General features: G+C 35.0%; 2 protein-coding genes across 9 annotated transcripts; one reads left to right on the forward strand and one right to left on the reverse strand.

Moving 5' to 3' along the window:
* The first annotated feature begins 457 nt into the window (after positions 1-457).
* LOC129414900 (dynein regulatory complex protein 11) lies at positions 458-27,633 on the forward strand. Of its 5 annotated transcripts, none has more exons than XM_073867970.1 (19): positions 458-750; positions 19,170-19,497; positions 19,653-19,772; positions 19,869-20,066; positions 20,300-20,371; positions 20,558-20,763; positions 21,177-21,261; positions 21,449-21,559; positions 21,634-21,709; positions 21,803-21,909; positions 22,007-22,093; positions 23,970-24,031; positions 24,138-24,220; positions 24,359-24,466; positions 24,653-24,852; positions 25,582-25,668; positions 25,755-25,932; positions 26,402-26,660; positions 26,777-27,633. In XM_073867970.1, the coding sequence occupies exons 1-19, from the start codon at positions 704-706 to the stop codon at positions 26,958-26,960; spliced, it is 2,598 nt and encodes an 865-aa protein (XP_073724071.1). In that variant the 5' UTR covers positions 458-703; the 3' UTR covers positions 26,961-27,633. The 5 variants fall into 5 exon arrangements, with proteins under 5 accessions (XP_073724071.1, XP_073724072.1, XP_073724073.1 ...); XM_073867971.1 differs by having other exon boundaries at positions 19,869-20,048; XM_073867972.1 differs by having other exon boundaries at positions 460-750; positions 26,402-26,640.
* Positions 4,376-15,213, reverse strand: alkal1 (ALK and LTK ligand 1). Of its 4 annotated transcripts, none has more exons than XM_073867969.1 (6): positions 14,566-15,213; positions 14,100-14,290; positions 10,586-10,639; positions 10,080-10,163; positions 7,448-7,521; positions 4,376-5,184 (listed from the first exon to the last, which is right to left on the reverse strand). In XM_073867969.1, exons 2-5 carry the CDS (start codon positions 14,281-14,283, stop codon positions 7,457-7,459), a joined length of 387 nt encoding a protein of 128 aa, XP_073724070.1. In that variant the 5' UTR covers positions 14,284-14,290; positions 14,566-15,213; the 3' UTR covers positions 4,376-5,184; positions 7,448-7,456. The 4 variants fall into 4 exon arrangements, with proteins under 4 accessions (XP_073724070.1, XP_073724069.1, XP_055024893.1 ...); XM_073867968.1 differs by having other exon boundaries at positions 10,080-10,160; positions 10,586-10,640; positions 14,104-14,363; positions 14,566-15,192; XM_055168918.2 differs by having other exon boundaries at positions 14,100-14,363; positions 14,566-15,185.
* Positions 27,634-27,983: the final 350 nt, after the last annotated feature.

Genomic DNA, 27,983 nt, shown 5'->3' on the forward strand with positions numbered 1-27,983 from the left:
CGTCATTGATGGACTATTGTTTATGACATTAAAAGGTGGACATGAAGGTCCCTGATCACTTATCAAATCTTATTTTAACACATTTTACACTGTCAGAATAAATATGGTCAAAAAAAGTCCCTATAGGGTGGTACCCTTTCAAAACATAATTTGCATCAAATAGATATATATACCTAAATAACATTTTTTTCTGACAGTGCAGTAATGATTTGTTTGTAGCTTTGTCACAAAGAGACACTACATGGAGATATGGGTCATTCTACAAAAAATGTGGAAATGCTTGTCCCTTGCTTTTGCAGACCCCTTAATCATTTAATTTGACCCAATAATCCCATAATGATATATATTAAATAAAGACTGTCCTTAACATGATGAGAGAGTTTATTTATGTAATTTTATTTTTTTTTCCTTTTTTAAACTTTTTTTTTAAATGTCTGGTCCTGAAAATTTCCCTGTCCCTATGATCATACATGGAAGTTGAACTGTGTACTTATTATTTAAAACCATGTTTTTTATAAAACATATCTAATTTACATTTACCTTTAACCCTGTATGAATTTACTACAACACTGAAATGGTAAAAATACACTATTAATATGAATAATATCAAATAAATATTTGTCCCCCAAATTTATGTCATTGGTGTTACCCTACCCAAAGCACTTTTATTTTGAAACAATGAATCAGCTCTTTGAAGTTTTTTATGGGTCAAGAGGTCAGTGGAAGAAGTGCAGTGGAGGAAGGCAAAAGGTTTGTGAGATGTCTTACTTTATTTGTCTAAAATATCATGATTATTTGGATTATTTGGATGTCATTAGTGTTACTCTTTTTTTTTATAGCTGGGAGTGTTAAGATCTTTACATAAAAATACATTATACTGAATAAGTATGTGATTGTTACATCTCTGATGAAATAGCACATGGCTAATGGCAGCCATTTTGTTAAAATGTTAGTTTTTCTTGTAAATTGTCATTAGTGTTACCATCATTGGTGTTACCGTCTTCTCTAATGAGTACTTCCTAAGCACTAATCCTTTAACTGACCAACATAAAAGCATAAACAAAACAAAATGGAAAAATTTTTAAGTTTATGAGTTTTATCATATTCATTATCTATTATTATATTCTCATTTTGTCAGGTATTGAAGATACAACATCATGGATTCTTTATTAAAATGTATTAAATATTAAACATGGATTAAGCTCCCCGTTTTGCGGATTCATAAATTTGACAAGTTAATTAATGCTATTATAGAAATTTTGGGTATTTAGAAAGAAGTTCATTTAAACAGGTTTCCATCACCCGAATTCCACCTTTTCTGTAGAATAACCCATATGATGCAGGTGAAACTATAGACATAACTGTAGGCTTTGCTTCTGTTGTTCTTAAAGAGTCTTAAAGTCATAAATGCATGTCCGAATAATTTAAAAGCTCAGAGAGAGGGTGGTAAATGGTCATGAACTAAATAAAATGGTCATAAAATCTTACATTTTAATTGGACACCAGAGAGTAAAAATAAATTACTAATGTTTGATGATACCTTTAAAATGTCCAGAGACCGTATGACAGTGTATGATAAAGGAGATTTCATGAAGCATTTGCTGTTTGTTAAACGTTACTTATCATTTTGGGGAGTTTTCACAGACATTTTGTCGTGAGAACTTGTTGTACTGTGAGTTCTGGCACAGATTTTAAGTAGTGGACTTTGTACGTTTACATCACACTCCAAGTAACAATCAAACAACTCAGGGCCATATTTCATGTTTGTTTTCAGATCACAAATGATTTGGTTATGATAGAGATTTAGATTATACCACAGTTTAGTTGTTCTCAGATCTATCACACCATTTCAGCTTTGGCAAAAATCCTGGTAGGGGGACTTTTTATATTGCAAAATATTTGTCATTCTAATCCAAAAACAAAATCTACAAAAGTAAATAATCTTGATTTGTTTGCACAATTGAGACATCTCCTGTTTATGTACTTATTTTTGTGTGAGATAAAACAAGCAACCACATTTTTAAAACCCCGGGCACAATCAAAATAAGTAGGTCTGCTCAATTATTTCTAATCCTATTACTGAATAATTTGTGTTAAACTTGAACTGATTTAAAAATAAAAATATATTTTATAATAATTAAGGGAGTCAGAATTAGAAATGTACTCAAAATGCTTTTAAAGCATAAAGAACATGCCAAAAGCAATGCAGTCTGACACATCTGAGATTCACAAAGTGAGCGCTTTTGCAAAGCTTGATATACACTCACCTAAAGGATTATTAGGAACACCATACTAATACTGTGTTTGACCCCTTTTCGCCTTCAGAACTGCCTTTATTCTACGTAACATTGATTTAACAAGGTGCTGAGAGCATTTTTTTTTTAGAAATGTTGGGCCATAGGATAGCATTTTGCAGTTGATAGAGATTTGTGGGATGCACATCCAGGGCACGAAGCTCCCGTTCCACCACATCCCAAAGATGCTCTATTGGGTTGAGATCTGGTGACTGTGCTCATTGTCATGTTTTCAAGAAACCAATTTGAAATGATGCGAGCTTTGTGACATGGTGCATTATCCTGCTGGAAGTAGCCATCAGAGGATGGGTACATGGTGGTCATAAAGGGATGGACATGGTCAGAAACAATGCTCAGGTAGGCTGTGACATTTAAACAATGCCCAATTGGCACTAAGGGGCCTAATGTGTGCCAAGAAAACATCCCCCACACCATTACACCACCACCACCAGCCTGCACAGTGGTAAGAAGGCATTATGTATCCATGTTCTCATTCTGTTTACACCAAATTCTTACTCTACCATCTAAATTGTCTCAACAGAAATCGAGACTCATCAGACCAGGCAACATTTTTCCAGTCTTCAACTGTCCAATTTTGGTGAGCTTGTGCAAATTGTAGCTTCTTTTTCCTATTTGTAGTGGAGATGAGTGGTACCCGGTGGGGTCTTCTGCTGTTGTAGCCCATCCGCCTCAAGGTTGTGCGTGTTGTGGCTTCACAAATGCTTTGCTGCATACCTCGGTTGTAACGAGTGGTTATTTCAGTCAAAGTTGCTCTTCTATCAGCTTGAATCAGTCGGCCCATTCTCCTCTGACCTTTAGCATCAACAAGGCATTTTCACTCACAGGACTGCTGCATACTGGATATTTTTCCCTTTTCACACCGTTCTTTGTAAACCCTAGAAATGGTTGTGCATGAAAATCCCAGTAACTGAGCAGATTGTGAAATACCTTAGACCGGCCCGTCTGGCCCCAACAACGCTCAAAATTGCTTATATCACCTTTCTTTACCTTTCTGACATTCAGTTTAGACTTCAGGAGATTGTCTTGACCAGGACCACACCCCTAAATGCATTGAAGCAACTGCCATGTGATTGGTTGATTAGATAATTGCATTAATGAGAAATTGAAGAAGTCCTCCTAATAATCCTTTAGGTGAGTGTATACTGCATGTAATATTGTAAGATCATTTTAAATAATTATTTTTCTATTATGAAATCTGCTCCATTCGAGTATTAATATACCAATATATAAATGTGATGCTATCTGGGAATATCCGTCGGATGTTGTGCTGAAACATTTTTAAAAAAAATAAAAAATAACTCTAATGTAAATGTTTTGTATGTAAAAGTTATTATAAGATTGTGGAGCACATAAGATCAGTGAGTCTAACCGAGTAGCTGTTGATATACATGATGATTGTGCCAATCTGCTCAATCCTGGTGCCCCTAAATGTTATACTGGACAATATTACATCCAAAGATAAAGGATCAGATGATAGAGAGACGTTACTAAGTGGAGGAGTCCCAATGATGATACCCTAGTCATGCTATCGTCATGCTGCTGCTATTGGCGCAACCTGCGCTGTGCTTGCTATTCTAAATATATGCTACAAAGTAAAAGTCATGCCATCTAAACAAAAAGTTCAAATACTATGCCCATGATAAACAATGTAAAACTTTACTAAAAGTAACAGTAAAATACAATATAAGTGATTAAATATGGTTCAGATAATATAAAATAATAATAATGTTCAAATGTTTTCAAGTGTCATGTGTTCCTCAAAGTGACCATTTTGTATCTTTAAAAAAATTTACAGTGACTAAAACAAGTCTTTTACCACAGTAAAGTGACTTTTACTTGTAATACTTAATTGTTGTGCTTTTATTTCATTGCCTGTCTTTAAACCCGTTTTTTTCCCCAAAAATTGGACTTTAGATAACCATAACTTTTGTTTTATAAAAGAGCTTGAACCCAGCTTCCATATGGTGTCAAAACCTAAAATTTCACCATTATGGGTTTTCCCAGATTGCATCACAAATATTATAAACAAACATTACAAGGAAAAGTACAGGAAACAGTAGTTGTGCTTGAATGTTTTTATTTTTTCAAAGCATCAGTGCAATAATACCATTGTTGTAGTACAACAATGTGTTTTTATCATTTGAAGTAATTTGTACTTTGAATTTTGTATGTGCCAATGATAAATGTCATGGTTATGACAGCATGGTAAGCAGTGTTGTTTTTCCAGGTTTCATATACACAAATAAATGTAACCTTGGACCACAAAACCAGTCTTAAGTTGTACGGGCATAGCCAACAATACATTGTATGGGTCAAAGTTATTGTTTAATACCAAAAATCGTTAGGATATTATGTAAAGATTATGTTTCATAAATAATTTTTTTGCTCAAATAGTTGTATATCGGCCAAATATTGTCCTATACATGCCTTATGACTGGTTTTGTGGTCTAGAATCACAAATGTTAAGTGTAAGGAATAAAATAATATATTTAGAATTACATTTGAAATTTTGGAACAAAATACAAGAATTTAGGACTAATGATGGTATAATGATATTAAAATATATATCAGAACATAATATTTACATATCATTTTAATAAATAGTTGGCAGGCATGTTAAATAATATACTTTCTTTAAAACTCATAATACAAAATGCAAAGCTATTAAACAAAACCATATTTGTTAAAGCATTTTAACACACACACACACACATAAATCATGATAAAAGAGATAACAGTGTATTGAAGCTGTGAAATGAAAATGACAGCAATTGAAAAAAATAAGTTAACTGCAGTATTTTGAAGGCACTTCCTTGGAAAAATATTTACTTCAACATCTCCCGAGTTTCTTCTTTTATATCCGTTGTACCTGTGGCAAATACAGAATTTTGAGTGACTCAATATGCTGATTATAGCAATAACAATACCTGTTTAAATATTTAATCGTATTAAATGTAGTCCTCAAATCAATACCTTATAGATTCAATTATAGTTTGAAAAGTGTTTTAACAATACAACATACACTGACTCTCTGGTTTTAAGTGAGGCTTTGAAGATTATGTAATTACACTTGCGAAACAGTTTTCAAAGACTCAACCTGTCACATACAGAAACAATGAACTTCAGACAGCTTAATCCACTTCAGTGGAAACCACTTATTCACATTATAAAAGACAATTTAACTGTTTCTAATTGATTCAGAGGAAAATTAGTAATCATAACCTAATAAAATCCTCATAATTCACCATCATTCAGATGGTAATGGATTCTTTCACCTTTCACTAACACGTTCATTGAATGTCTATTTCTATAGCTGTCATACTGATGATGTCACTGTCCAGACATTCAATAGCGTCTCTAAAATTCTCCAAATATGTTTCTAGGAAATTAAATACTGCTTGATTCTGTAATAGATGAGCGTTTTTGGGATTTCATTTGCTTTAAGTGACTAGTTTCTTATTAGAAATGCGGCGATATATCGGCCACTAATCGGTATTGGACGGTAAAAGCACTGAAAACAGCCGATAGTCATATATCCTGTCCAGCCTGATCTCACAAAATACGTGAAATAGTCACGCATATTTTGCTCAGTTTTGCGTGACATTGTCACGTATTTCCACCATGCCCCTGCCACGACTTTTTATTTTCTGTGACAGTTTCACGTATTGGTTACTCAACTGTTTTTCCTATTTTCTCCAATTGTCGCTTCGGTTTGGGGTTAGAACAACTTTCTGTTACATAAAATGACATCCTTACCCAAACCCAACTCTAAGCCTAACGTCAGGCTACAATGGTTTAGAAAGCATATGAAAAAATAGTATAAACCAATACTTCAAATACTTTAACTTAAATATGTGACACGCAAAACTGTGCAAAATAATGCGTGACTATTTCACGGATATTTGTGAGATCGGGTTGATCCTGTCAATCAAAAGAGAACAGGAAAATCCAATGAATTTGAGTTCTGTGTATAGAAAATGTAAAGAAAATTCACTAGTTTAATGTTCAATATTTATGGTTATTACATGAATGAATAACATTTAGAAAATTGTATCTTCAAAATTTAGTTAATGTAAGTTAACATATCCACGAAACGAGCGGTATCGGCAGATATCATTCTTAATAATCGGCAGTGGCGGCCGGTGACTTCTTTTTCGAGGGCGCACGATGCGAAGTTTGTCACAACATGTATGTAGCCCGTCATGTGTGTGGTTTGTATTTTCAAAATATGTGTTCGGCGCGTCGAGTCAATCATGTGTCTTGTCAAAATAAGTGCCTGCTGCAGACGCGTCTAAAGGGTTTATGATAAAAGAGACGCTCATGTTTGCCAGATACTCGCATAATCTCACGCATCATCAGAGTTTACTGTTAAGGGAGTGTCTTTCGTGTATTTTGTGAACGTGAGCGTCTCTTTTATCATAAACGGTTTTGACGCGCGTGCAGCAGGGACTTCTTTTGACAAAACACGTGATGCACATGGTTCACATGACGCAACAAACACATATTTTGAAAACACGCTCAAAACACATGACACTCAGAAAAAATATTTTGATCCGCCGCTGATAATTGCAATCGATTGAATTTTTTTCTAGGCTATTTCATATCTAAATATTTCATTTTGCAATTTATCAAACACATACAACGTTAAATATTTTTTTCAATAAACAGCAGTTTATCTACATAATAGAAACAACTGACCATAAATATAAATATTTATAACACAATGTTTATATAACTGGCATTTCAATTGTGAAAAAGTTTCAAAGTTGTGGTTTAAGTTGCATGCGTGCAATGCAAATTTAAAAGTGGAATTTAAATGCAACTTCACTGTTGTTGTCTTTATGCATTAACTTCATGCTTCAAATAGTACCAGATGGCCATGATCAAACTGTCAAACTGTTTGGCTTGAATATCATTTTACAAATTACTACATTCTCAAACAAATATGGTTATGGTGAGTTGTCCTCCAAGATATTTCTTCTCAGTGTTATGATAACACATACAGTATGTACATCATGCCAATACAAATATTGTAAGTAACTGAATGAATAAATTCAACATGTTTTAATGCATACAACATCAGTTCAGTAGCATGAGAAAAAGTCACAAAAGCAACAAATCTTTGTACTTACATACGGTTTCTATGACTGTGTGCAAAGGGGACTCATAGCTAGCCTTGTTAGCAATCGTGCACATCTTTTATAATCTGTCAGAGACAAAAATGGGAGAAAACTATTAAAAAATGTTCTCATTCAATGTTAAAACAGGCAGTCACACTTGGGCCTATGTCGTAGCATGACGCAAACACCAGTACTTGAAGTGCACTGATGAAATTCATGTTTTAAGTGGAGCTCTCATGCCATCATGGGTTGACGTGTAAAGTGTGAACTGGGGCTGAGATGGATCCCTGTAAATAGCTTTATCTCCCTGCCCCAGTAATGTACTTGATGGACTAAAATGACTGTGTGGGTTCAAGCACCACATTGTTTCACCCTTAATGGTGTTTGTGAAGTCTGAACATCCCATTGCCGTTCTGTTCCAAGCACTGCTGTTACGGTATCATTCTCAAGGTATTGTGTGTTGACTTCCTGTCCATCAAGAAGGACATTTCCAAATGTCTAACAAATCTTACTCTAAACAAGGACCTCTACACAAGCCCACTGTATTGTTGTAATACCACAGGAACCACATCAGCTATATATTCTCCATGGGAGATCAGTATTTCACAAATGTTTTTACTCGAAAACAAAAAGTAGAAACTGTGACCCAAATATGCATCTGGTTATCCATTCTTGGGCAGCTATGTTGGCTAATGGGATTTGAGTTCTTGTAGCTCAATTGGTAGAGCATTGCGTTAGGACTGCAAACGTCATTGATACACCTTGAAGTGGTTGTTGATAATAATATCAGCCAAATCAGTGAAAATGTAATGTAAATGATTTGACAATTAATTTTAAAATGTTATGCAGCTCTATGAACCAGACTGATCTCACGGAAAGTCGTGTTATAGTCACGCAGAATTTGATTAATTTATTTCTGTCAATTGTGAAATTCAGCTTTTTCGTGACACTCGCACGAATTTCTATAAATAGTTTTTCGTGTCCGCTGCATGACTTTCTGTTTCGTTTCATTTTATGTATTGTTTTCTCATAGTTTTTTCCTATTTTCTTACCATTGTCACTTGGGGTTAACAGTGGCTGCTCATGACTGCTCAACCGAGGGGCGCATATTTAAAATAAGTGTTCGGAGTGTTATGTGTGTTGCTTGTGTTTTCAAAATATGTGTTTGTTGCGTCATGTGAACCACGTGTATCACGTTTTTTGTCAAAAAGTAGTGCCTGCTGCAGACGCATCTAAGGGTTTATGAAAAACAACCCGCTCACGTTCACAAAATACACGCAAGACACTTTCTTAACAGTAAACTCTGATTACGCATGAGATTATGCGAGTATCTGGCAAACGCGAGCGTCTCTTTTATCATAAACCCTTTGGACGCGTCTGCACCAAGCACTTATTTTGACAAAACACGTGATGCACATAGGATCACTCGACGCGCAGAACACATATTTTACAATTACGAACCACACACATGACGGGCTACATACATGTTGTGACGAACTTCGCATCGAGCGCCCACAAAAAAAGAAGTCACCGACCGCCACTGGGTTAAAATCACTTTCTGCTCCATTTTTAGACCCAACTCTAACCCCAACTCGAGACGAGAATCGTTTTAAAAGCGGAAAACATGTAGAAACCAATACATAAAAGTACATCCTAACCCAAACCCCAAATCTAACCCCAACCCCAAGCAACAATGATTTAAAAATAGGAAAAAAGGAGAAAACAATACATAAAATGACATGAAAAAGAAAGTCGTGCCACGGACATGAGAACCTATATATAAAAATTTGTGCAAGTGTCACGAAAAAGACATTCGTGCTCAAGGCAAGAAAAAGCTGAGTTTTGTGCCATGGACAAAAAATAAATGTATCAAATTTTGCGTGACTATAACACGACTTTCCAAGAGATCATGTTGAAATGAACAGGTAATGATAGAGGCTTGACTATTAGTTCTCTACTGAATGCTCTAAAAGCCCACGAGGATTATGGGTGAATGAAAACTGCAGATGTGGTGCAATACAGTACGATTTTTGTTCATATTTATTTTGTTTTAGAGAAATATAAACATGGAGCTTCTTTCTATAAAACAAGCACACATATATGTACAATAAACATGACCAATTTAGGTAATAAAGTTAGTAATGACGTGGGACAAAAACATTTCACATCACAAGTAAGGCTTAAAGGAAAACACCACCGTTTTTTTATATTTTACTATGTTCTTACCTCAACTTAGATGAATTAATACATACCTATCTTTTTTCAATGCATGCACTCTTAATCTTTGTACAACGTCTGTGAATGTGTTAGCATTTAGCCTAGCCCCATTTATTCCTATCGCTCCAAACAGGGATGAATTTAGAAGCCACCAAACACTTCCATGTTTTCACTATTTAAAGACTGTTACATGAATAGTTACACGAGTAAGTATGGTGGCACAAAATAAAACTTTTGTTTGGAGCCATAGGAATGAATAAGGCTAAATGCTGACACATTCACAAAGTGCTGTACAAAGATTAAAAGTTCACAGATTAAAAAAAGATAGGTATGTAAAATAAACTTGAACTTAATTCATTTAAGTGGATGTAAAACCTAGTAAAAAATTGAAAAACGGTGGTGTATTACTTTACTGTAAGATACATACGCGTTGGTCTGGAGCAATCCCTTGTGTTGTGATAAATTCTATGGAAATGTGTCCTGCATTCAGATGGAAACTTAACTGGTCCTGCTTGATAAAAAAGGTGGCAATAAAGATTTTACAGATGAGTTACTTTAAAACCAATGACGTCTTTTATCATTTAGCTTTTTTCAGAATGACTGTTCATGCATTAGGCTAAATCTCTCTTGACATGCGACCATAAGGGCAGAGGCTTAATCATTTCAACAAAGCTCTTACAAAGATTCATTGTACAAACTTCCAGATAACAGATTTTCACTTCAATTAAACCAACATTCTGCAATGAATAATCATCTAAAATGCTTTTCCCGAAGAAACCTTTTTCCTGTATTTTATCCCATATGGCTATAGGAACATGTTACCTGAGTTAACCTAAAGTACTGGTGCCTGAACCTAACTGAACCTAATTTTCATCAGGAGAAAAATATTTCTAATAAGACTGGACTAAAACGAAAAGACTGATGTTGTCTTACCTGTAAAGTGTTCTATAAATTTATCTTTTATGTTTGTGTCTCTTTGGACAATATCTGAAAAACAAAAATGAATAGACAGTATTAATGTTAGCGAAACAACACAAGCTCCATACTAGAATTTCCACCACTGTACAAAATAAAGACGCTAATGTTCGACACATTTCATTGATAAATAAAGGGCAACGCTGAACCGTTTAAAGCAATCATTTAGGAATTAAAAGCTTCGGGTTACTCATCAATAACCAAAACTGAATCTTTTGCAAAATTGTTTTGGAACCCAAAGACTCATAGTTACCACTATGATGCAATAAATGGATGTGATTCATATAGTCTGGTAATGATTATGTCATCAGTTTGCATCCAGCTCAGTCAATAAATACACTGTTTAGCACATGATATCAGTTTACGGTTTTTCCCACTGACTTTTGAGTGTTGCATTTATTATTAATAAACACCAACTCCAATCCTAACTCCCAAATAGTTGGCATTTTTAAAAAGTCAATAAAGACGTTATGTATGTGCTCCTGTATATCTCAGTAGAGCATTGCGTTAACAGAGCAAAAGGTCATGAATTTGAAAATCTAACTTTTTCCATGTTTAAGTGCTATAATTGTGTCCCCATTGCTTCTGTCAACCTAAAAAATGTGAAAAAGTACAGTCTAGTAACTTAGTTTTGGTAAACCATTCTCTGCAAGCATGTGAAAAAATAGGTAATTGAAATGTGGCTCCCCTTATGATGTCAGAAGGGGATAATACTGTACCACCCCTTAATCTGCACTATCCAACCACGGCACTGCCATTTAGTGCAAAGATCAGCTCATTTGCATTTTAAAGGACACACACAAAAGCTGCACATTTTTGCTCACACCTACAAAGTGGTAATTTCAACATGCTATAATAAATTATCTACATGGTATTTTGAGCTAGAACATACATACTCTGGGGACACCAAAGATTTATTTGACATCTTAAAAAAGTCTTGTGAAATGTCCCCTTCAACTCACTCATGTCTTGGATCAAGTCTGTTGTCTGTAATAAATTCTGATAACATCCTGTTCCTGACCTTGCAAAAGCTTCTAGTGTCCAGACTGTCCTCTTAAAAATATCACCTCTCAAGATTATGATGTAACTGATTACAATCACACATGTCTAACTTGGATGACCACATGTTTGACGCAAGAAAATGGACTAGCCTATCTAAAATGCAATCCCATATTTATAATCCAGCGCCCTGTAAATCTGCTGGAAGCTTGGGGTCCTCGCTAATTATATTTAAGGGCCTGCCTGACCCTGAAACACCGCTCCCACATGTACCATATGAGTTACAGCCTACTGGAGTAAGAAGATTAATGCACACACAGTTATAATGCCTATCAACGTCAGTTCCACAAATCCATACAGGAGCTAATTTTAACCCCCCTAAGAAAGAGACATTATAATGAATGATTTTGAGTTTCCTTTTCTTTAAGATATTGTAACTTTCTATATGTATAAAATAAAATCAAACAAACTGTTCAGGGAATTCTTCTCCATTTGCAATTGAAATATTGTAGGTATGCACCTTTTAGAAACCTCCCTATAGACGGTTTCATCGGACGCACGTGATACACGTCTGGATCCGAACTTTACTTCCGGTTTTGTTTTTTTAATGCTCTGACTAGTTGCTAAACTGATCTCTTGAACAAATTCAAATAACAAATGTTTTATTTTCCTAGGTAATCTATGTGTTGTTGTTTTTTGCTTGTTATATAAATAAACTACGTTTAAAGTACTTTGTTGTTATTTATTATTAGCGGCGTTTACCGGAAGTTACGTGCAGACCACGACAGCCGCTTGTTTATGTTGTTACTGCTGAAACCATCTATAATCTGTGGGTTGATGAGCTGTTGTATTCAAAAGGATGAATGGTATTGTTGTGTTAACTGTTTGGAATATACAATAGCTCATTCTCATTTAAACAAGGAGTGCACATAAACTCTATCAAAGGCCAAAGATGCATTTTTTGGTGCATTTTATTTCTTTTGCACAGGTTTCCAATTTTATTTTTTTCTTGTTATGGCTGAGACATTTAAATAGCCAAATTTGAATGAACCTAAACAAAAATCTGGCAAAAATTCAAAAATTGTTATGGCAGGGAATGAAGCCACATACCACAAATACATAGGTCTGTCTCTGTGAAATGAAGTATTCTCATGTGTAACAGAAATTATGTGTCTCAAAACTAAGCAAACAACTGACAATACGCATTAACATTGATATAAATTAAACTGAAACACTATTGAACCAGTTAGACCAGTAAGTAGTGTATTCCCAACAGAATCTGAGCATTAAGTACAACCTCCATTACATAAATCTTTAAATGCACATCTAATCTCTTAAACACACTCACATTTGTTCATAATTCTGTTGTACTTATATTAGGAATGCATAACGATTAATTGCGATCAATCTATAGCAGAATAAAAGCTCTTGTTTACATCATATATGTGTGTGTGTGAACTGTGTATTTTGTATAGATAAATGCACACACATGCATGTTTATATTTAAGACATGTTTACATGTGTCTATATACATTTGTATATTTATGTATAATTTATATTATATATAAATACTTAATATATAATTTTTTTTCTTTATACATAAAATTATACATGCATGTGTGCATATTTATATTTACATAATTATTATACACAGTTTACACACATATATGATGTAAACAAAAACTTTTATTCTGCTATAGATTAATCGCGATTAATCGTTATGCATCCCTATACTGTATATGTATGTAATTGTTTGTTTTTAGTTATATATAATGTTTTTCGACTATTATAAAACAAAAGTAATTCTTTACCCTGTCATTTCTATTTCCTAATAGTACACTCATGCAACCGGAAAGTTATTGACAAAATGGTTGTTTTGTTTAAAAGAATTTTGATCATTTGTTAGTATACATCGAATGTATAAATGTCTGCACATTTGACACTTTTTTAGAACATTTGACAGTATCAACTCTTTTAAAGAAATAGTAATGTTTTTAAAATATGCATTTGTTAAGCAGGTGGAATAGTTGTACTTTAGGGGCTGAAATGCACATAAATTTAACACATGGATTCTTAGCGCAGAATTGTAACGCTCACACAGTTTCATAAAAATATTCAACTTTTAATGACTTTTTAAGCTTTTAAACCTGCCTTTTCCAGTTCTTAGATCTACAAAGATCCCTTTAACATTATCTGACCTGCCTAACAAGACTACTGTATCCTCTGCTGATCAAAGCAGCTAGTGTCTGAACAGTGGTCTTCATTCTTACTTTTCAAAATGCTTGTTTCTTATTATAGTTATTATTTCTTGTACCTGTCTTCATATGACCAAAGTCTCCTGTGCATGCAAAGTGATTATAGCATTAAAAGTGCTATTACAGCATTGGATATGCAGCAAAACTCCATCTAACAAAGAATGAGTTAATGGCAAGGATTACATTTCGTATTATCACCTGATCTTAAATCAGCTTACCTATTGGTCTGCTGTTGGACAAATATGCTGTCTTTTCACGCGAAGAAAACTTAACATCTTGAGATACAGAGAAGAGGCCACTGGTGATGCGTCTGCTGGATGTAGGTTGGTTGTCCCCGACCACTTGCAGGATGAGGTTAAGCAGAGTTTGCTTTTCTTTCTCCTTTACCTCCATGCTGTCCATGCACTGGCTGGAGGTGATGAGCAAAATAATCATACTCAATACTATGTGCCATCTCTTCTCAGCCCGCATGGCTTTCAAGCCTGATAAACGAATAAAACAAGCAGAAAGAGTCGTTACATTTTAAGTGCGCACAACTTAAGTGCGCGCAAAATGCGCTCCACAGATTCCAGATCTAAATCTGTACTATTTCAGGGCATAGTTTAGAGATCTATAAAACGCAGTTAAAGATAACACACAAGTCAATTTATTCTATACAATAACTAATAACTTAAAGTAACTTACGCGGTTATGTATTGGTGGGTGCTTCTGTCTTCAATGACGTGTGCGCAAAGTTGTCAGAGAAAAACAAATCTCCCAACAGTTCCTGATGTGAGGCGATGTTAAAAGGATCCCGTTGTCTCGACTCTTTCTTGAGAACATGCGTCTTGTTTTTATACGTCAAGTGCGAAGCTTCTTGGATGTAATGCAATCGATTTCGGGTGGGTGGCAAGCAATGCAGACATCTTTCTCTTAGTTTTTTCAACTAGTGGTCAGTTCCTTTGACATTCGCCCCTCCTTTCGTTTAAAATTCATCACAGACGTATAAAAAGTGAACTATAGAAACTATACAGTAAACTGTAAAAAGTGTCTTAAACTCCTTTCTCCTTTCTTTTCCTGTCAGAATGGATGCGTAAATGGTTCTGGAGATATCCATTGCGCCATGTCCCCAAAGAAAATGACGGGGAAGCTCAAATATCCGTAGGCTAGACACAAGCTCGATTTTAAAACTTGCTTAATTGTTAATGGGGTATGAAAATAAGGTCTGGACGTTTTTGTTGATGGATGGTCGAATCTTGTGACTGCTTTAAGCGCGCTATCCTGGTAAGCCCTGTTTCCGCCTCCCAGCTCAAGTTTGGCACATGGCTCTGTCTGTACGTGCTGGTCTTACATACTTAACGATTAAATTCCAGTTTTCTTAATATTTTGTCGCCTACTTACAGACCGAAAGTTTAACAGCAAGGATAATTAGTGTTCATATTTTGTATAATATTATTTAATGATATCATTTAAACTTACATTTAAATATTATTTGCATTATTTTGTTAACATTATACGCTCATTAATATTTTTCTGCAAGAAGTAAAATGTCAAAAGTACTTTGAGTTCACTGTTACTCCTACAGGGATGTCACTGAACGCGCACTTCACATGGGAATTTAAGGAAAACTGTTTTCCCAACTGACATCCAAATCCACATGAGTTCATACAGTGTACAGAACAAAATGTGTAATGCTCTGAAAATAGTGAAAAGTTAACAATTATGGTCCTATAATTGCTTCTTTTGGTTTGTTAAGGCATTAATGTTAAAATATGAATTTAATGTGTGCATGTTTCATACCAAATATTATTTTGCTTCATTTAAATGTCTACTACTCAAAACTTCTGAGAAAATTATTTTGTGCCCTGAATCTATATAGCCCTAAATAAGTCATTATTGGAATGTTGTGGTTTACTTTTCACATATGACGTATTAATGCGCACGTGAACTCTTATCTAACCTGATTAGAGAGAAGCTGCAACATCATTGTTTTTTGGTGACATCACGTGGTGTGTTTTCAAACTACATGTATTTTTTTATTATAATGAATTCAATTTACATACGACCAAGGTAGACAAACAAAGTAACACAACAATACAATGAACAGTAAACATACATAAAGCCAGGGGAAGGTAAATCAGGAATTACAAAAAAATATTAAAAGATTCAGATATTGAATATGTTTTAGTTGCTTATTACTTGAGAAAAAATTGTCTTTTTCAAGAACCAAAAATAAAGGTTTATCTTTACGGTATTTGCATTTATGAATATATACATTTGCATAAATTAAAATAAAGTTAATGATAAAATATTATTTTCTTTTATTGGAGGGAATCTTCGTAAAACCAAATAAAACATTTTTTAAGTATAGAGAAAAGGTGAGGTAGATATGTTCAATTATAAATCTAGATAAATCTTTCCATAAGTTTCTTACGTGAGAGCAGTGCCAAAAAAATAAAATAAAGTTTCTTCTACTGTATTACAAAAAGAACAGTTTAGATCAATATCCTTTTTGAATTTAACAAGAAATTTATTCACTGGATAGTATCTGTGTAATATTTTGAATGTATTTTCCTTTACTTTATTCACTGATAGAAATTTGTTTGGTAAATTCCAAATGGCCTTTCATTCTAGACCTTCCACCAATCTATTCAAACTACATGTAATTTAGGGTACATCTGATTCAGCCTTCCTACGTCAGTCAGGACGAGGACACTGATGTTGACCATTTAAAAGGCTGTCTCAGTTCCATTGCATTGCATCCATACTCCCTGTGATGTGTATTTCTTTTCTCTTACTGATTCAGGTTTCCTGTATCTGTATTTTATTATTAAATTTATTATTTTTTTATTTATTTTTTATGTAACCTTTATTTAACCAGTAGAGGTCCCATTGAGTTACAGTAACTCTTCTTCCAGGGAGTCCTGGCCAAGAATGGCGGCCAAGTTACAATACATAACAGACAAAACATAAATTACATGATACACCACAAATCTCTATACATAGTAAAATAATTGTATAAGATACTCAATTAAAAACAGTTGCATTGTTCAGTCAGTGTTGACTTTAAAAGGTTTTTAAAAGTATTAATCGATGGAAGTGATACTAAATTTAAAGTATTTTGGAGTTCATTACAGACATTTGGTACATATGTTGAGAAAGCCTTTTTACCAATAGCTGTTTTTGTTAATGGAGTAATTAATAGTATTTTCTTTGACGACCTTGTCCTGTAAACAATATTCTGGTAAATTAGCAAATTTGAAATATAGAGGGGTAATTTACTCATTAATGCTTTAGCAATAAAAATTAATAAATTAATTTTCCTTCTGAGAGAAAGGGAGGAGTATTGTACAGTTTCATACAGAATGCAGTGATGAGCTAGCTGCTGCACCTGTAATAAAACGCAAAGCTGAGTGGTATACTACATCTAATTTATTTAATAAAAGTGAAGTAGAGTGCATATAAATGAGGTCACCATAATCTAAAACTGATAAAATGTGCTCTGCACCAACCTTTTCCTTGCAGAATAAGGAAAGCATGTCTTTAATCTAAAATAAAAACCCAATTTTGGTCTGAGTTTTTTTAAAAGGCTCTCAATATGGACACCAAAAGTCAATTTATCGTCCAACCACATACCTAGTTATTTGTAGGAACTCACTCTCTCTATTGGAGTACCACTTTGTGTTAAGATGTTAAAATCAATAAGAGGACATGCACGTGTAAAAACCATTAATTTTATTTTTTTAGCATTTAATACCAACTTCAATCCTACCAGAGATTTTTGTACCTGGCTAAAGGCAGACTGTAAATTATGAATTGCTTCCTTTAATGACTTAGCAGAGGTGTACAGAATAGTGTCATCTGCATACAGATGAGCCTTAGCTTGATCCAGATTCAAACCTAAATCATTTATATAAATAGAAAATATAATAGGGCCCAAAACTGATCCTTGAGGAACACCCATTTTTACTTCTATGAGGGATGAAGTACAGTCATCTAATGCCACACACTGAGTTCTACCACTCAAGTAATTAGAAAAACAATTTAGCACATTGCTACTAAAACCTATGTTTCGCAATCTATGATGGTCAACAGTGTCGAATGCTTTAGATAAATCAATAAATAAAGCAACACAAGACTTTTTGTCATCCAAAGCATTAACAATATCATTCATAACAGAGGTTACAGCCGTAATTGTACTATGTCCTTGTCGGAAACCAGACTGAGTGGGACTTAAAATGTTCTGCTCTCTGAAAAATGTAGCTTAATATTTAAAATAAAGGTTTCAAATATGGTATTTGTCAGGCACAATGGTTCCATAAGGAATGTGTGACACAAGATCCACAGAACCTTTCGGTTGCAAAAAGGTGAAAAAATGGTCCCACAGACTGTAAGATAATAAAGAAATTGTCTTGTTCTTATATGGAATAGCTGCTCTATGGTAGTGCGGATTTCTCCTTTGAAACAAAAAAATAGTATTACCTTACATTTTCACCACCCAAACAACGTTGCATAGGCTACTGATGCACACGCTGAAACAGTTAAAATGCACGAGCCATCCTAATAAACACTGAAACGCTCCTGTGAATTTTTAAAAAGACAAAACTTTATTTAGTTGTATTTTATATTTTATTCTATAATAGACCACGTGAAACAGTCCAAAAAGTGAACAAATCGGGGTAACAAACTCTGTCTGTATATTTTTAATGCCAAACTGAGGAGTTTTGCTGCACCGACTGATCAGATTTATACATCAAAGTACCGCGAGCGCGATTAGCTTATTCGAATTTATGCGCTGATTAAGCAGAGCTCGCGATATTTTGATGTCATAGTCAATCGGTCTGCGCAGGGCCGTCTGAGGTGGAACACAACTAAAAAATGTAGCTGTTATTTGATCTTCCGTTACTATAGAAACAAAGTTGACAACAAGTTTCAGGCTCGTTAGGTTGCGACTGCTAACTTACTCTGAAAATGTCTGTAGTTAAAGGTTCTTGTCGCTATGTTTGTATAGTTTGTTTATTGAAGTAACACGCTGAAAAGAACACTGAAGTGTGGATGTTTTATGTACGATTGGAAGACAACTATGTCTCACAGGTTTGTAGTCTATACAATTACGCTTACGTCTATTTAAACACATAATTTTTACACTCAGTCTTTAATATTTCAACGTACAGTATGTTTAAAAGTAAAACATATACTTATATTGCATCTTAATGTATAATAATCAAAATATGTTTTACTATAATGAATTGTAAATACTTTGGCTTATTTGCATTAGCTCAATGATAAACAAAGCTTGTCTCCAACAGCACATACAATAGACTCTGGTCAGAAGCTCACAAAGAGCTCAACTGTTTGCTTGCTCAAGAACTTCCTAAAGAACCTCACCGCCCTGAGAAAGACAGAGTGGTGTTCTTTCAAAGGCTTGTCACCCTCTACGTCCATTACATTCAGATTTTTAGGCAACTAGAAGAGGCCTATGACCAAATCATTCACCCTCAGAAGAGGCGTGTCATTAGACCAGTGCTGGAAGGTGTGATGGGACGAATTCTGGAGCTCAAAAATGAAATGGTGGAAAAGGAATTTTCAGAGTACCACTATATGGATGACGTCGTTCAAGATCTGAAATTAACCCCTGTGAGTTTGAATGGAGCATTTTCTATTCATGAATTTAATGTATTTGTTCTGTACTTTTTACACACAAAGCATTCGAGTCTGAACATAAATCAGCAATATCTGTTTAAAACAGCATATGACAAAATATTGCGTATTCACTTTGTTCTTCATTGAAGGAGGACCTTGAGATTCCAATCCCCAGGTATTTCATCCGAGAGCGGAGCAAAGTACTGCAGGAAAGAGATGCAATGTTTGCTACTGTTTTAAATCAAATGAAGCCCATGGACAAGCCAGAAGTGAGTTCATTAAAAATTTTCATTATGTTGAATTACATGTAAAACACAATCACTGGTTAGGATGTGCAGATATGACTTCTCTCTTGCTTCTGCAAGCCTCCTGTAGTGCGTATGATGACCCTGGAGAGAGCAGTTAAAATCATTCAGGTGTCTGAAAGAGCACGACAAGGTCGACTGAGGGCAAAGTTCATGAGAGAGATCAATAAAAGTTCTGAGAGACAGAAGAAAGAACATGAAGAAATGACCACCAACCAGGCTGCAGTTACTATTCAGAAGGTCCCATATGCCGTTACTGTATGTTAAAATGTCTTTACATTTATTTACCAAATGTATGAGATTTCATCTGCAGAAGTACAGTAATAATGCTTTCGTGATTGGCACTGTAATGAAATGTACTTTTGGACACTAAACAGTACCTATTTTTGAAGAGACCAATAGGTTGCAGATATGCAGTCATTTACTTTGTTCACCTAATCTTAAGGCTTTTTTAAGCTGGGCGTCGTAAACTAATCAAAATCTTTGTGTAGGTATGGAGAGGCTATGCGCAAAGAAAAAAGACCAAAAAGCTTTGGGAAGAGGAAATGATATTTCTTGGAATGGTAAAATTAATTGCATACTGTATTGATTCCATTTATAAACTTTAAATGGCATGTAAAGCACATCAATAAAACGATCAAATTCATTAGTGAACCATACATGTTTTTTTAGTAGCACATTGAGAATGGTCACCACCATATGCTACCAGTAGATGGAACCATTATACTGTTTTTTTAAACACTTCTTAGGCCATGGATCCAAAACTGTCCTATCCATCCCCAATGACACTGACTGTCCAGAACAATGAGGCCAACCGACGGATCAGACAAGAAGATCATGAAGAAGACTATCAGAAGTCCATTGGCTCTGTTATTTATCAGCTGAGGGAAGTGGAGGGCCCAGAAATAAAAGAGGCTATGAAAAATCAGATTCGACAGTGGTTCTTGGAGTGTCGGTGAGTGGAATTGAATCACCATCTAATTATGAATGACCATAAATAGACCTATTATTTTACTGATATTACTTACAGAGCAGATTAATTTTCAGAAGATATTTACTGTATGCATTTTAGCAAGGCAGCTTATAATGCACTCAAACTATGCATTTGTAAAAGTACATGCTTTCCCTGTGAATCGAACCAATAACCTTGGCATTGCTAGGGCTGTGATCTACAGCATGATCAGCCTAGAGCAGGGGTCTCCAACCCTGCTCCTGGTAAGCTACCGTCCTGCAGATTTTAGCTCCAAACACAGGAGAACCAGCTAATCAAGGTCTGTTTATGGACCTGGGTTGTAACTGAAGTCTGCTCACCAGGAGCATGGTAGAGAAAAACTTATGCAGATGCCTAAATTAAGTATTTTTAAACAGTGATGCCACAGGTTCATTTCCTGATTACCCAGAAGAGGAGGATGGAGGTTCAGCTATTCTGTTTGCTGATAAAACACCTGAGCAGGTAAACGTGCTTAATACAACTTTTGTTTGAGACTTTTTTTGTCTGCTTTGTCTTGTATGCAAACTTAAATATCTTATTACATAAGAATGGGAGGTACAGTGGCAAGAAAAAGTATGTGAACCCCTAGGAATGAACTGGTTTTCTACAGTGACACGATCTGCTGTGTAAAACATGCTTCTTTTTAAAGTTGGCAGAAGAGCTGGCTGCTAAGGAAGAGGAAGATGCCAACAAAAAGCAGAAGGGAAAGGAGGAGGTAAAGGAAAAAGGAAAGAAAAACAAAGGAAAAGTCCAAGATGAGGTATCAAATACTGAATTTTATTATTTTTAATTCTTTTCTTCTATTAGAGTACATAATATAAATTAATGTCACAGGAGGAAGAGCCTGGACTGAAGATGCTACCATCCGCTTATTTGGAAGATCTTGAGAGGGGACACAAAACATTTGCTGGCAAGGAAGAATCGAAGAATTATATACTTGTGTAACAATAACACAACAAAATTTTTCAAGGGAGGAAATGTAACTCTTTCATCTGATCTGCAGCGGTTTGGCAAAACAGAAACGAGACGAAGAATTACGGTCAAAGACATGAGACAGAGCTGATAAAAGAAGAGAAGAGAAAAGAAATTGAGGTGGAAATTAGAAAACAGGTGATTTCACAGTGTGTTATGACAGAATATTTGTATGTTTTTACATTTTTCAAAAATCCACAATTTTCTTCATAATTATTTGTATTAATGTTTACAGGTGGATGAACTGATGAGACAGGAACTGGCTAATTGGAAACTGGCTGTGGATAAAGAAAAGATCGGAAAGTCCAAAGGGGCTGCAAAAGTACAGTTAATAGAAGGCTGCAGCATCCGGAGGTCGCATTTGTAGGCTGCATACGTTATAAAGATGGTCTTGTTTCAGAATATTAACAATTATAAAGTTGACTATTATTCTTTGTTCATCGTAAATTGTTGTAATATGCTTATGACTTGCGAATGTAATACTCAGTTAACTTAAATAAACCAGGCTTGATGACGTATGCACCCTGCATATGCGACCTTCGGAGGCTGCAGCCTTTCGATGAAAGCTCCCATAACAAACGCTGTTTCTGCATTTCTGATGTTAATCTGGAGTACCTATAGAGTACGGCTGGGTATCGATTCAGATTTTCCCGATCGATTCGATTTCGATTCACAAGCTATCGATTCGATTCCGATTCTCGATTCAATTTTCGATTCTGGTTCTCGGGTAGGTTTTTATACTCGATTCTCGATTCAACTCAATGAATATAGATTTAATACAAATACTATATTAATAAAAAAGAACAGTGAACAGCAGTTTTCAAGTGGGTAATTAGATTAAAGTTAATCTTACGTTCAATGTTTGTGGAAATAAATATGAAAGAAAAAAATTGATTTTGCTCTTTGAGAATCAATTTTTATTAGACCACATTATAAAAAACGATTAATCGGAAAATCTATTTTTTTGCCCAGCCCTACTATAAAGTAGTATTACATTCTTTATCTCCAAATAGTCTTTCGTTTTATCAAATTTATAAAAAAAGATTAGCTTTACTGATTCTTTCCGATAACGTATGAAAAATAAAGAAGAAGGAGTTACTACCGCGGGAGGAGCGAGTATGAGTCATGCAACACTATACTACACTGTTTAACTTAAGATTCACTACATGTTCGTGTCATTAAAGGCGGAGTGCACAATGTTTGAAAAACGCTTTGGAAAATGAGACGGGCCGACTACCAAAACACACTTATAGCCAATCAGCAGTAAGGAGCGTGTCTACTAACTGACATCCTTGCCGGGTTGCGTATGTGTGGGGCGGGTCTTTTAAAAGAAGGTCCAGATTCTATTGGGTTAGGGGCATGTTTGTTTAGGTGATTTCAAATATCAACACTGGCTTTCAAACATTGTGCACTCCGCCTTTAATATAATATGCACATGCCTATTTCCAACATAAGACAGAAGTCTTACTTACCGCATGCAACTCATGACCCAGTTGGGACTTTTCAATGAAATCCAGCGCATCAAAAACACACGCAAAACTCCGCTGCTACCCCGGATAAACAAACTATATCCATTGTTTTCATAAGGCTGGCTTTGTTCTCCATCCAAAACCACACTTCTTCATTCATGCCATTGTTAAGTTTTGAAATTAAACAAAGCTGTCGCGTGATATGATGTTTTGTAAGTTCTAGCGTCTCCCGCTGATTGAAGGGTGGGCGGGGTTTTCCGGGGGAAGTGCCCATATAAAGAAGTGATACGTATAGAAACCCCTGAAACGTCAGCTGGGCCCATAATCGCAAAAACTTTCCGAAACTTGTACGAACCCTGGCAAAGTGCATTCGGCACAGAAATACTCGGTAACACGCCCAACTGCTTTTTGACACTTTGACTACGTTTAGCATGAAGAAACAACTCTTAAACTGTGTTAATAAGTCAGAATGCATGAAATACCATTGAACCACCCCTTTAAGAAATGGCCAATAACTACAATTTATAGTAAAGCTGCTGTAAGCAAGTACACCTGACTTGATAATTGAATTGAAGACAAACCCTTTCTTACGAAACCCCACCCTTCAAGTTGATATGTTATACAGCACTGTTGAATTATTTGCATAATATTGAATATATTAGATTGGAACTATGCTTCAGCCTGTTACACATTGTACTGTCATAATTGCACCTTTTTTTAACTACACAGAAAAAGAAGGCTTCAAAAAATGGAAAGAGGAAGAAAAAGGACAAAGATCTTACAGTGGATAGGTTTGTAAAATAACTAATATTATATTAATTATTGATGGTTCTGCATTTTCTTTAGATTTAAATGTTAAATAATATTGAATTGATTATTACAAAAACTGTTTTTTAGGACTATAGAATCACTATTTAAGGAGCTGGTTGAACAGGAATTGCTGAAAAAGCCAAACAGTGTTAAACTACAAGATTATCTAGGTATTTAAATACTGAAAGATTACATATTCCTTGAAAAGTACACATTTTAGTTAATATTTGTTAATATAAGATGTATATAACGTATCTTTACCTAACAATTTAAATACACCTGGACACATCTATGTTTATTTATCACAGGGGACTATAGTTATCTTGGCACAACTTTACGACAATCTGATATTGAACCTATGCCATCTTTATCTGATGTTCGGCAAGTTGTAGCCCTGTATGCTGTCTTACCATTAGGTGAGTACTGATGAAAACAAATACTTTAAAAGTGACACATTTCAGCAAAATTCATATTTTTTATTTTCTCATCACTGTGTTCAAAACTGTTTGAAAGAAAGAAAGAAAAAAGAAATGCAGGAATTTGGAAATGCAGAATTTTATATTTGATACCTATGAACCCATAAGTAAATTCTTGCCCTATAGGTTCCCAAACAGTTCATGAGAAAGTTCCCCTAGTGAAGTCGATGCTGCTAGCGGGGCCATCAGGAGTAGGCAAGAAAATGTTGGTCCATGCCATCTGCCAGGAGACTGGAGCCAACCTGTTTGACCTTTCACCTTTAAATGTGGCTGGGAAATACCCTGGTAAAAGTGGACTCCAGATGATGCTACATATGGTGTTTAAGGTAAACAGCACTGTGGTATTGACAGGGTTCATGCAATGTAAAACTTGAAAAAAGTAGTGAAATCTAATTTTTTTGTTATGTTGGGGGGATAATGCTATTTCATCTGACTTATTAACACAGTTTAAGAGTTGTAACCCTCATGCTAAACATAAGCAAAGTGTCAAAAAAAATGTGTAAACAAGGCTCAGTTTGATGCCGGATTTGCCACTTGTTTACAACTGATGGAGCGGTCCCATCTTTAAAAGACCCCGTTTAGGAGTCACAACTACTGCCGTTTATCGTTGCTGCTGTTGTTCCTGTTGATCAATAACTGACTCAGTATCCGACTCTGGATCATATATGTAAGGCTGTATCTGATGAAAGTCATAGTTATTTTAAAAAAAAGTTTGATTTCCATCGATGTCACAGCTGTTAAATTAGTTTCCAAAAGCTGTGCATACTCGTAACTCTTTAAGTACGCCCACCGTTTTCTCCAGAAAAAACGGAAAGGTCTTTTAATAATCTGACAACACGAAAGACTCTTTGGACATATGAAGGATGAAATACTACTCTATAGGTAACCAAGATTAACATTAGATTGGCAAAAACAGTCTGTGTTATGTGAGCTTTAAGTGTTTTTGTAATTTCTTTCAAAAAAAAAACCTTATTGACTTAGCAACTTGGAAAGTCATGGAAATTCACTGGGCCTACTAAGAACCATTACTTTAAGATATTTGACATTCTATGCAGGTAGCCAGATTGATGCAGCCCTCTGTTATATGGATTGGAGATGCTGAAAAGATGTTTTACAAAAAAGTACCAAAAGATGAAAAGGAGGTAACAGAGTTTTTAATGTAACCCATTTGTGACTGTTTTTTAGATCAAATGTGTACCATAATAAACTGTTTTGCTTTCATACACAGTTAGATCCAAAGCGTCTGAAGAAAGATTTGCCCAAGATTCTCAAGTCCATCAGAGGAGAAGATTGTGTTCTGGTAGTGGGAACAACAAATGATCCACACAGTGCAGACCTAAAGTCCTTATGCAAATTCTACAATAAGATCATCCTCATACCTAGACCAGACTATGCATCACGATATGGTAATCTAGATTATATTTTGAAATAATATTTAATGTCAGCAAATTGCTGATCGTGTAATGGTACAACTTTATAAAATATAAATTTATTTATAAATTAATGCATGGCAGTGAAGTTAAAGAGATAGTTCACCCGAAATTTTCTCTCAAACCTGTATAAATTTCTTTGTTCGGATGAACACAATGGAATATATTTTGAGTAATGTTTGTATCCAAACTGATCATGAGCCCCATTTACTTCCATAGTAGGAAAAAAATAATACTATGGAAGTAAATGGGAATCATGACATTTTTGGTTACAAACATTCCTCAAAATATCTTCCTTCATGTTCATCTGAACAAAGCATTTTTATACAGGTTTGTAACAACATGAGAGTGGGTAAATGATGAGAGATTTTTTATTTTTGGGTGAACTATCCCTTTAAAACTATATCAGAATGGCATTCAATCATACGCCTGTATGTTTTAACAGTAATGTGGAAAGAGCTGATAAAAAAGAATGGAGGAGAACCGACCAACAATCTGGATCTGAGTTCTCTGGCGAAGATCTCTGATGGCTATACGCCGGGTCACATGGTGCAGGTGGTTAATAGCGTCCTGACCGAACGCCGCATTCAGCAACTTGCAAAACGACCACTAACCGCTGCAGAGTTTGTGACTCCGCTTGCAAGAATCGACCCAGTGTTTCAGGAAGAAGAAGCAGCTCTTAAAGTAAACAAATATAAATGTTTGTGAGGGTATGATTTATCATTGCTTGCTTCTGTCCATCTAAGAGGGAAGTATAGTAAACCTTCAAAATTTGAATCTTCTCTGTATATTTTACACAGACTCTGTTGTGTTTCCGCAGAACTGGTACGCCAAGACGCCCCTTGGCAAGAAGAGGGTTAAGGCTGCCCTTGGTAAAGATGGTGATGAAGACGTACCAAAAAAAGATGGGAAAGGTGGCAAGAAGAAAGGAAAAAAATAACAATCTTATTGTTAATGTGACCAAGCAGTATTTAATTTCCCTGCCTTTGGTAATAAACATTTAAAGGGCCGCTAACATAGGTGTTTTCAGCAATATAGAAAATAATCTTTGGTATCCCCGGAATGTGTCTGTAAGATTCAGCTCAAAATACACCACAGATCTTAAATTATACGATGTTGAACATGGCCATTTGTGGCTGCAATGAAAAACGTGCTGTTTTTTGTGTGTGTTTCTTTAAATGCAAAGAAAGCTTCTGTTCCCCTCCTCATATGCAAAGTAGGGGTAGAGCGCTTATGTGCTTTGGACTACGTTAAAACATGTGTCTCTGGCAGAAGGTTGAACTACGCGCTCATAAGGCGGAGTCTGTGATGGTTGGGGCGTAATCAATGTGACATCACATTGTTAGGTGATCCCCAACAGCCTGTTTTGTGTGACTGTTGCGGTTTAAAGGAGATTACATAAAGAAGAAAAGATGGATTTGTATAATAACAGGATGTTTCTGCACACACACTGGCGACTCATTTTCTGCATTTTTAGGTTAGGGGGCTTTAAGCTTGCTTGTGTCCTTGTAATTTGTTTAACTGGGGGGTGAAAATGTGATGTACAACTCTGGCATTTGTTGGTCTAGAAGCCTAATCTTTGTCTTGTTTTAAAGAAGACACTTAAGGTGAAAATATTCAATAAGAAATTGTTATAGCAGTTTAAAATTATTTTAATAAATAAAAATAATGCAATAACATATTCATTATTTATTATTATATATTCAAATTATAAAAATGTAAATGTTTCACAAAAGAAATGATGTAAACATGAAGCCATAAGTCTCAGGTACTGTAGTTGTGATCCAAATTTCAAGTTAAAATCACAAAAATTAATGCTGCATACTCTTGTCACAAATTGATAAATTACTGTCACTGCATTATTATTAATGCAAAAAGGTTTTAAAATATAAAAACTATTCTTAGAGTTTTCCAATGATACATAGTTTGTCAACATTTTTGAAGATTGATTTAGTGTAAATAATAATTAATATGCATTCCTATGGGGGGGGTCATGTAACAAAAACTATCAACTACATTATTTCTGT

Source organism: Misgurnus anguillicaudatus, chromosome 5, assembly GCF_027580225.2.
Source record: "Misgurnus anguillicaudatus chromosome 5, ASM2758022v2, whole genome shotgun sequence".
In the NCBI taxonomy this organism is placed as follows: domain Eukaryota; kingdom Metazoa; phylum Chordata; class Actinopteri; order Cypriniformes; family Cobitidae; genus Misgurnus; species Misgurnus anguillicaudatus.

Coding starts and splice junctions, on each gene's coding strand:
- LOC129414900 (XM_073867970.1), top strand. CDS start 704: ATGGGTCAAGAGGTCAGTGGAAGAAGTGCAGTGGAGGAAGGCAAAAG. Junction 19,498..19,652: donor AAGATCTGAAATTAACCCCT/GTGAGTTTGAAT, acceptor TCTTCATTGAAG/GAGGACCTTGAGATTCCAAT. Junction 20,764..21,176: donor CAGTGGTTCTTGGAGTGTCG/GTGAGTGGAATT, acceptor ATTTTTAAACAG/TGATGCCACAGGTTCATTTC.
- alkal1 (XM_055168918.2), bottom strand. CDS start 14,352: ATGCGGGCTGAGAAGAGATGGCACATAGTATTGAGTATGATTATTTTG. Junction 10,640..14,099: donor GTCCAACAGCAGACCAATAG/GTAAGCTGATTT, acceptor TTTGTTTTTCAG/ATATTGTCCAAAGAGACACA. Junction 10,164..10,585: donor ATTTATAGAACACTTTACAG/GTAAGACAACAT, acceptor TTTTTTATCAAG/CAGGACCAGTTAAGTTTCCA.